The 10,630-nt window shown below is 44.9% G+C and overlaps 1 protein-coding gene across 1 annotated transcript in view; it reads left to right on the forward strand.

Moving 5' to 3' along the window:
* Positions 1 to 10,630, forward strand: part of zcchc14 (zinc finger, CCHC domain containing 14) — a 49,367-nt gene that overhangs the window by 18,310 nt on the left and 20,427 nt on the right. The window contains exons 3-8 of the mRNA XM_020604335.1: positions 1,639 to 1,709; positions 1,893 to 1,964; positions 2,267 to 2,334; positions 6,041 to 6,207; positions 8,253 to 8,289; positions 8,366 to 8,876. Of these exons, the coding sequence (XP_020459991.1) occupies positions 1,639 to 1,709; positions 1,893 to 1,964; positions 2,267 to 2,334; positions 6,041 to 6,207; positions 8,253 to 8,289; positions 8,366 to 8,876 (926 nt within the window). The remainder of the gene's footprint in view (positions 1 to 1,638; positions 1,710 to 1,892; positions 1,965 to 2,266; positions 2,335 to 6,040; positions 6,208 to 8,252; positions 8,290 to 8,365; positions 8,877 to 10,630) is intronic.

The following is a 10,630-nucleotide window of genomic DNA, read 5'->3' on the forward strand; positions in this document are numbered from 1 at the left end:
TACTTCTTCGTCTTCTTCTTTGTCTTCGTCTTCTTCTTCTTCTTCTTCTTCTTCTTGTTCGTTGTCACATTCCTATTCCTGAAGTGGTCTTGTCAACAAACTGTGCTTTTCGTTAGATCATTTTATGTGTGTGCACGTTCCATAATGGATCCTGGATCCTGCACATCTGAATGGTTCTGTGACTGTGTACTTTCATCCTCCTGTGAGTAGCCACTTTCTCAACCCACCTGCGTGGTGTACTCACCTCTGATCCCGCAACCACCTGTGAGTCATCTCTCCCACTGTTACCTGCTCTACCTCATCCTCACCTCTCCAGCCAGTACCTACTCTGCATCTACCTCATATCCCCAGCCACAATCTGCACTCCAGCTTTCCGCTCTCCAGCCCTCAGGCTCCTTTTGCCCTTTCTTTTGTTTAATATCAAACTCTTTGTGCTCCTCTCCTGTACATTGGGTCTCCCAGTGCCAGATTCTGACAGATATGAAATGGCTAATCCTCATGTTTAAGAAGTTCAGACAATGGAAGTTTTCTTTTTGTGTGTAAAAAGAAATGCCAGAATAAAAATGACAATTGATAAATCCTTTCGAAAGTAACTGCAGGTTGTAATAACAGAATGGGATTCAAATAAAGACAGTAACTAAATAAAGGATGAACATTGACATTACATTTGCTGATATAATAAACTACCTTTAAAGAAAAAAGGAAAAATTGTCCGCACACAACAAAAATACTGTAAGAATAAACTTATTAGATAATGCTACTTTTCGACCAACATTGTTGTCTTTGTCAGGCAAATAATCACGTAGGCACATGTAGGCTGTATACAGTATATAGGGACTCACAGCTCCACCCATATTTAAGCAGTCACACATTATAAAGTAACACCAATAACAAACTGATCTAAAAACTGTCATAATTCATCTTTATAACAATACAAATGCACTCTTCACTTTCTATACAATAATCATAAATTATCAGCATATAGTCAATCTCACACAATACAAATTACACATACAACGTAGGGTACAAAGAACCACAATCTAAGTTAAACCAGTAGGGGGGGGGGGACAGCTTATATAGGGAAAACAAAAAAAATCATCAACAAACAGTATAAAGTACTCCACTAGAGTGGAATACAGAGAGACGTGATCAATCCAGATGTCACCAGTAGTAAGGGGAAACATAGCACACATAGCAAGAAATCCAAAAAGATTCCAGTGCATTCATACAGCCTATTTGTTCCTACATGGTTACTGTATTTGCCTGACCATGTTGGTGGAAACACAACATTATATAATAATTTAATTCTTTTAGTATTTTTGTTCAGTGTGTGGACAATTGTTCTGTTTTCTTCCAAGCTGCTGTTATTGTCTTGCACCTGTGCCCAAAATTCAGTTGGATGTTCTCATAACCTTTGCCTTTTTTGCTATATTAAACTACTTCACCTGTAGTTTCTGGTTGTGTCATCACCTGATTTATCACTTTTGATAGTAGGCCAAGTCTAAATCCACCCATGCCATTTAATCTAATCAGCTGTCTCCAGTGCTCAAATATTGCCATGCAGCTTACTAAGCTTTATGAGAGGATGCAAAGTTGTGAAGCGTGGCTAATCATCTGTGAAACAATCTACTCTTTCAGTGGTGATTGAGAGGGTGGTGCTCAGACCAGTGACACGCAAGTCTGAGGACACCAATGAATATGTGTTCGAGGTCAGTGCAGTGAAAACACACACACACACGTTGACTCCTGCTTACTGTAGCAAATGGTTCTGTTCATCTTGTCATGTTTTTACTCATTCTCTCCACCCATGTTCCTTTGTCCTCTACTCCATGACCTCCTACATTTGTGTCTTGTCATCTTTCCTCTTCTCTGCTCTAACTCTGCTCCTCCAGGTGAGCTGGTCAGATGGGTTTGTGTCATGTGTTGTCCGGACTCAGCAGGAGGTGACGGAGCTGCTGTCGCAGGTCAGGATTATTGAAACACACTTTCCCTGGCAGAAATAATCTCAATAAAAAATATTCAGTACTGTTGAGTCTAAATCTTTTACAAGTGTGGAGGATTTATGAAATTCTGAGTGAATCACTTCCACCTCTGTTTCTGATATATTTATATTAGACAGGCGTTGGTTCTTATTTCCATAAACTGTCAACCCTGTTTATACAGTCAGATTTTATCGGGGTGTGGACCTTGCATAGGAGTGTAACAACACAATGTGCTTAGTTTAGCATGTGTTCATGTCTTAATTGTGGGACTCTTCCTTCTTAAGCTGTCACAAGCATTTCCTGATGAAGGAGTGGAGAAGTTCCTCTCTCAGTCCATAGAGCTGGACCCCAGGTTTGTCATATAACTCTGCCCTCTGAAAAGTCAAAAAAGAATCAGTCTACTTACTACAGATCAAATACAGATGGAGTTTGAGCGATGCCATAGAATTATTTAGAGGTATTAATATGACACACCCTCATCCTGCCATAGTGGAGCTGCACAGCTTACATACTGCATGAATGTGACTGCTTTTTCATAAAAACAGCCCTAATCTGTTTTTGTTTTGCTTACTTAACTGGAAGCCTATCATGTCAGCACTGATACATGTAATCAGTGTGGGTGCTGGGTGCATATAAAGTCACTTAACAGCACTAAAAAAATGTTGGTTTCACTGACATTTGGTGTTTTAACTTCCCCATGTTCCAGTGATGTAGACGTACACTACAAGACCCCATGACATCACTGTCAGGTGTGGTTACAAGTAGTGATGGTCCTCTGACACCTGAGGCTCCGACACATGTGCGGTAGCTCATGAAGCAGTTGTATCGAACCACTGTGTCGAAGCGTGGTTTGGTCACGTGACTAGTGACGTTTGAAACACTTGAGTAATGTTCGAATTGGTTGAAGCAGTCATCAGAACTCAGGCCGAGGGCCAAGGAAGTGCCCACAACTGCAGAAGGGACCAAGAAGGAGAAACTACACATCCAGAACTCCCATAAGGCTTGTGGAAACCCTAAGTGGGCCTTCACCAAAGCAAGGAAGAGGCCCAACACCAACAGGGAGAAACCAGAAACAAGAGGGGATAACACTGTCATCCCTTATGTGGCTGGTTTATCAGAGAAGTTAAAAAGGATATTTCACAACCACAATATCCCAGTTAACTTTAAACCAGGGAACACCTGCAGCAGAGACTGGTCCACCTGAAGGACAAAACACAGATACAAACAGAGTGATGTGGTGTATGCAATTAAGTGTAGTCAGGAGTGTAATGACTTGTACATTGGTGAAACTAAGCAGCCGCTGCACAAACGCATGGCCCAACACAGGAGGGCCAACTCCAATGGACTAGAGTCAGCAGTCCACCTCCACCTGAAGGACAAAGGACAATCTTTCGAGGACAGTGAAGTCCAGATCCTCTCCAGAGAACATTACTGGGTTGAGAGAGGAGTCAAGGAAGCTATTTTTGTCCAAATAGAACACCCCTCTCTAAATAGTGGTGGTGGACTAAGATACAATTTGTTATCCATCTACAACTTTGTTTTGAAATCTCTGCCCAAATATTCCCACCCTAATTCACACCGGGACAAGAGGCGTCGGTCCACATGTGAGGGTTCAAAGACGGGTAACGACGCTCACCGATACTGGACTATAACGACTCAGTTGTTAGAGGACATTGTTGGCCACCAAAGGACTGGAACCGCAAAATATCAGTTGTTAGGGAACATTGTTGGCCGTCGACGGACTGAAACACCACCCAGGGGGATAAATACCTCCTGCTCACCACCAGCTGGACAGAACTGATGAAGCCTCTTGGATGAGAGCTGAAATGTCTTCTACCTAAAACCAAATCCAGATTATTTTTTCTACGTTTTTCCTTGTATGTTGTTGTTCTAGTTCATATAGGCTTCACCCTCTAAGAGCTGTCGCTATTGGTTTATCCATCACGCGCATGTGCAGTCCTGAAGAGATTTCTTTCGCGGCCTGTGCCTAGTGATGGCTGATCGAGGCTTTGTTGAAGCTTCAACATAGTATTCAAAAAAATAGTTTATTACTTGAGGCTTCAATGGCACAGTGCTCGAGTAGGACATCCATTGGTCATTAAAATGAAGTGCAATTGAGATGCGTCACTTATTGGTTCATTTATTGTTTGGCATTTGATTCGCCATGCACATTCCTGTTCGACTACACTAGATGATTGTATGGTTTCAAGCTGACACAATAAGATATAAAAATAAACATGAACTCATGTTGAAGACCATGTGTCATATTTGGCACGTCTGATTGCCGTAGGTTATAGCTATATACTTAGCCTGACATTTTGTGCTATGAATCATGTTCTATCCTAAAACAAGTCTAAATAGCCCATAACTTAAAAGATGTTAAATAGTGGGTGTTTAGTGGGGTAGATGGCAAATGTGATCTCATTTTAAATGTTTAATTGATGAGCTAAATAACACATACAGTAGCTCTGTCGGGAATTGTACCCACGCTATATTGTTACAAGACTGGGGTTTTCAGAATGCACCACCAGTTCCAATCATATTACATCTTCCTCATTTCATCTATTTGAGTAACGTTAGCTACTACAGTCCATGATCATTCATTAACCCCTACTGATGTGCATGTTACAGCACTTACATCAACTGTTTTCATTTGCTCCAAGTATCATAGTTTAGTACTGAATGCAACACTGTCAAACCAAATCTCTGTCGACTCAGTCTCTGTTTGCTTTGAAGGCTCAGCTCAGCTCTCCCAAAGAGCCGAGACAACCAAGTTGAACCAATCAGGTAGTTCGTATGACATCCGAAGCGCTCCACTGCTTCGAACATTATTCAAGTGCTTCAAACGTCACTAGTCACGTGACCAAACCACACCTCGGCACAGTGGTTCAATACAACTGCTTCATGAGCTGCCGCGCATGTGTCGGAGCCTTGGGTGTCAGAGGACCATCACTATCTGTGCCCTGCACTGGGCTGTCTCCACTAATGTCTGCTGTGGCTGCATAAAAGCCTATGTGACCTGAATTCAGCTCTCTCTTTTTCTTCAGCAGTTCAAAAGAGCAATTCCTAGAGCTTTGTCTAAAGAGCGAAGTTCCTTGAGTGCCGGACCCCAGTGCCGCGCCACTATTAACGTCTACCCAGTCTGCAAGACGGGCTTCATTCTGCCCAGCAACCCGCACCCTCGCTGTGAGACCTGCCTCAGTGCAGAGCATGCCAAGCTGGCAGTCTCCCCTTGAGCCGCTTGCCCCTTCTGTGCTTGCTTGCTTGCTTGTGGCTGAGAAGCAACACCGTGCTAATGTGTACGTGGTCGCCAGGGAGCGAGACTCTGACAATGACAGCAGCTGGGCAAACCGTGGTGATGATCTCTTGGCAGATGGCCCATGGGAGTTCCTTGGCATGGTCACCACAGAAGGGTCCGAGTCCATTGGCTCACCTCCTTCCATCACTGACCTTGCTCATAAAAACACTGCTCCATAGTTCTAAAACTCCACAGGGCATCTTTAATCCCCCAGAACACTTGTGAACCATGCTAGCAGTATGGATCTATGCAATCCACCACTTTGGTCTACACTGAAATAGCTACTTGGATGAAGTGTCATGAAATGTGTTCCCCAAATAATATCACAGACATACCAACACTGGTGATCACCTGGTATTGCCTGTAGTATGAAAATGAGGTTGGCATTTGTGAGTTTGAGTGAAATTCCTTGTCAACTATTGGATATATGGCCATGAAAAACTCATGACATTCCCATCAGCCTCAGCTCTGCTTTGAGTTTAGTGCAAACTAGCTCATGTTAGCATGCTATCAAGAACATAGAGAACATTATACCTGCTAGCACAGCGGCTTTGCAAAATACCAAACATCCTGCAAACAACAATATTTTTAAGGTAGCTAATTTTCTTGTTTGTATGCACAAAACAAATTCTTCAGTGCACCTCCTTGATTCAGCTAGATGTAATGTGAGGTCTTATCCTCCAAGATCAAAGCATCTGTTCCTGTAGTTTTTAAATTTCCTGGTGACTCCCTGCCATCCTGTCTCTCTGCCTGCACCCAGGTGTCTGGCAGCGCTGCCCTGCCACATCCTCCAGCACCACAGTGTCCAGCTGTTCTTCACATCCACCAGGCCTCTCTCACCCAACTGCCCTTCCTCCCTCCCTCCCTTACCCTCCTCCCCTCCCACAGGCCCTGTGGTCCCAACCTGCCTGTTTACCTCCAGTTCTAGTAAGTCTTTATTTTCTTTCTTTTTTTAAAAAGATCTGCAGAGCTATAGGTGATGACAGGTAGCACAAATCATGTGGTACTGTATGTTTGAAGTGCGTATTTCATGAGTGTGAGGCAGTAGAGTCTATAAAACCAATATGTTTTTATAGAGGGCCGCAGGGATATAAAACAGAAGATCCCTATTCTTAGATGAAGGGAAAGTTGGTGCCAAGAAGGGACAGGGCAAGAGCGACATGATACAAGGCAAACTGGGGGATTCATATTTGAGTTCTGGCACTTGAAATAAGACAGAGAAGGGAGAGAATAATAATGTAATGGAAAGAACAAGTATGTGAGTGTGGGTCTTGGCTGTTGATTGGGAAGACAAAAGAGAGGTGAGACTGCAGGCAGAGATTTTCACTTTGTGTTTTGTGATAGAGTGAGCGGACTAGGTTTATTTTAGTCTGGTGTGGGAATTCAGTGTGGCATGTTTGTGTTGGGAAGCCTAGAGTGTGGTGACCTCATGCTTGTGTGTGTGTTTGTGTGCACGATTCTAAGTGTGTGACTTCATCACAGAGTATTTATAGTCATCAGTGTGTGCGTGTGCATGCTTCTGTGTGTCCTTGTATTTTATGTATTTGTTTATACTTCTAAAAGTACACACTTTGTGTGTGTGTGTGTGTGTGTGTGTGTGTGCGCGCGCGCACCAGGCTCACAGGAGAATCAGGGTTAATCGGGGCTAAGATGAATGTGTCTACCTCTGCTGTAACATGCAGCCACAAACACAGTGACCTCTGCCCTCCACCACTCACAGTCTATTCCTCATTAGCTGAACTGCATGCTTATAGTTAAACACACAAATGAAGGCAGTGGATGAATGTAATGTTTCTGGTTAATTGCAAATAGTAGAAGTTTGACTGTGTTACTTCAAATGTTTGATGGCAAGTAAGTAATAGACAGTTAGCAGTTAGCAGTAAGTTAGTGATTGTTGTTTGAATGAGTTGACAGAGCAGCAGGCATATACTGATGGAGAATTGTATTGGGCGTGTGGGTGCAGGCAAAGAGGGTGGTGGTTCTGTAAAGCTGGAACACACTGTTGAGCCTTCTCAGTTTCGTGGGCCCAACTCAACAAAACATCAGTTAGTGAGAGGGCGGCCAACATGTAGACTTACCTTCACATCAGACACTAAAAATATTTAACCAAATATAAATTCACACATCTCCCAGTGGAGCTTATGGATGGAACTTTTCACTTAACTTTTTTGAGGCCCTTGCTGTTTTTTGTACCATAGGGTGCTTTCTCTTTGGTTTACAAGATTCAGCTCTTTCCTCACCTGGGTCTTCCACACAACTTTGCTCCTTCGAGTAGTTTAAGCAAAGACCCAAATCCTACATCAATAATACCAGATCTGTTGTAGTGAGGGTGGCACCAAATGCGACTGATTGAACTTACAAAACTTGCAGTTTCCACAGCAGCCTGGCCACTTCTTTTACTGTCCCATCAGATCAGCTGACCAATCACTAAACTGGTTCCAACTGAAGGGGTGTTGCCATCTGGTAAAATAATCACAGTTGTATCCTGATACAACTGTGATTATTTGCTCCAAGCTTCTCTATCTTCACCCTCCTCAGAAACATATGTAAGATAATGGAACATGCTCCATGATAGGTATTGGTAGGTAGGTATTGTAGCTGAGTCAGGAGCACCAATATGGAGATGTTCCACTGCCTGAACACCTTTAGTGCCTCTTTTCACAGATTCATTTTTCAAAACAAAGACACTGTGGTAATTAACTGATGGTCTGTACACTGCAGTCTAACATGTTGCTGGTATTCAAGTGGGCTGAGAGCTGGTGACTGTGAATGCTATATTATAGTGTATAATAATTTTCATTCTCATAAACCATTCACTGAGCCTACTGAAGCATATCTATACTATTTAGATTTTTCCTTTCATTTTTTGCTGTTGGTAATACACCTTGAATTTTAGCTTTAAGAAGATCTGGGTTTCACTCAGTCATTCAGTTATTCTGAAAATGATGAAGGTCCTTTGTTTTTGCTCACAGATCTTGGCTGTATGGTTCAGTACAGAGGAGCCAACAGGTAATGTTATTTATCCTCTGTGTCATCATTCTATCATTAGTCTTCATAATGTACTGACTGCCTCTCTTTTTTTCAGGGCAGTGTACAGAGTAGCCAGCGTCCAGCCCGTCGTCAGCACCCACAGCTCTGTCGTGACTCACTCCTCTCCTCACCTCTCCTCTCTTCCTCCCTCCATTCCTCCTCCTCAGCACTCGCCAAAGATGTCCTCCCTACCTCCCCCGGCACCAGCTCTACCCAGCCAGGGCTCCATGGCAGGCGGAGGTGATACCTCCTCTCAGCTTCTTCCCCAACACAGTCAGTCGCACTTGTACTCTCACCCCCAGCACCACCTTCATCCACAAACCAGCAGCCAGTTCAGGACACAGACTCAGTCTTTGAACCTGTCCCATTCCCAGCCATCATCCCAGTCACATTCCCAGTCCCTTTCATACTCCCTGTCCCATTCCCAGTCTCGTTCCCAGCCCCACTCCCAGCCACCATCTCAGTCCCAGCCCAACACTCCAGAGCCAAATGGCATCCTGGACTGGCTCCGCAGGCTTCGGCTCCATAAGTATTACCCTGTCTTCAAACAGCTCACTATGGAGGAGGTGGGTCAGCTGCAGATTCTTTTATAGATGCCTACAGAAAACAACAAGTACACTCACTCATTCCAAATCAGCATTTCCAGCTCTTGTCATGTAGCTCAAATTTAACCAGTGTCTGTTTCTATTTAACATACACACATTTTCATGTATCTACATGTGTCAGGGTTACGCTCCGCTCCCTGTGTCTCTCCCTGTTTCGGTCTTTCTCTCCCTCTCTCCCCACACACACCGGTATTCCTGGAATGCTCCGTAGCTGTGGCAGATCTGCCTAATCAACACCTGGCCTATATATCCTCCAGGCTTCCACTCATTCACCGCCGGTTCGTTGTTGTACCTAGACCACAAAGTTTTGGCTCCTACAAACTTGCAACAGCTGCTTCCCTCGCTGACACCATTACGTCTGGGCCAGCCGATCTGCACTCACCTCAGCTCATCACTCGACTCAGCAGTAGATCTCCAGCAGCTCGTCTCTCCAGCACCATCACGTCTGGGCCAGCCGATCTGCACTCACCACAGTTCATCATCTGACTCAGCCGTCACACACCAGCAACTCTCCTTGTCGGTACCATCCTGTCTGGGCCAGCCTTCCTACTGTACCGCCACCATCTCACTCACCGCTCGACTCAGCCATCACCATCCTTCTCTAGTAACTCCTCTTCCTTGCACCACTTCACGGGGTCAAACTGTCTCCACATACTGCCCTGTAAACCGGATTGTCCTTTCTGACTGAACCATTACCACCATCAGTTCTCCCCTGTTTTAGTTTGTTAATAAAACCTTCTCATTTATCTAAACTGTCACACTGCAGTCTGGGTCCTTCTTACCTCTCTCTCGTCCCCTGGCTTGAGAGAGATCCTAACAGAACAAACTGGCCAACAGTGGACCCAGCAGGTGGCAGTTAAATTTTTTTTTTCTTCTCTTTTTTCCCTTTTCTTTTTCCTGCCCTCAGCTCCTCAAAACATGAACCAGTCCAGTTTAACACAGGCTAATCCTGTAAAAGACTTAGAGGTCCTCTCACGGGTTCTGCAGAACCTGTGCAGGAGTCTGGAAACTGTCAGTGGCCCTGTGGAGGGCCTGGCTATTTGTGACAAGATGGAGAGACTTGTATGTAGCCAAACCTGGCTGGCGCAGTTCCGTGCTATGGCTGATTTTCTTTCACAAATTTGTACTCTTTGAGCTGAGCAGGAAGCTTGCATGGAGGCATGCCTGTCAGACCTGGACCAGCTGGAAAGGACATGTCCCAGTGCTGCCTCGTCAGCTGCTCTGAGCCCAGAGCAGGTTCAAGCCACCGGTGGCTTAGTTTAATGCTCGGAGGGTGTATCTCCCTTCCACCAGCACCAACAGCTCTGCCCTACTTGTGGGTGTTATCTCTTTCACCCTGGACCCTGATCCTGACCTTGAACCCTCACCCTTTTTGGGAACCCGTCTTGCCATCTGTCCCGGAGATCTCGGCAACAGAAGGAGAAAGGGGAAGGGTCCGTTTCAGTCTGTTCCTCCACTACAGTCGTCACTCCAGCCGGCTCAACCGGTCTTGGTCAGGTGAGACCTATCTGAGTCCTGCAGAAGCCCAGGAGATACACTGGGAACTAAAGGCTCAGATGGTGTCTCCCCTTTTGGTTCTTCATCCACAGCCTAACCTTCGGACGGGTCTAGAGCCACACTCAGTCTCCTGGGGCAGGGGCCGCAGGCATAGATGGTGTCCTTCTTCCCTGCCTTCTCTACCAGAGCCTGAGCCACCTCAGCAGCTGCCTCCAGAG

Source organism: Monopterus albus, unplaced genomic scaffold (assembly GCF_001952655.1).
Source record: "Monopterus albus unplaced genomic scaffold, M_albus_1.0 scaffold65.1, whole genome shotgun sequence".
Taxonomy (NCBI): Eukaryota; Metazoa; Chordata; class Actinopteri; order Synbranchiformes; family Synbranchidae; genus Monopterus; species Monopterus albus.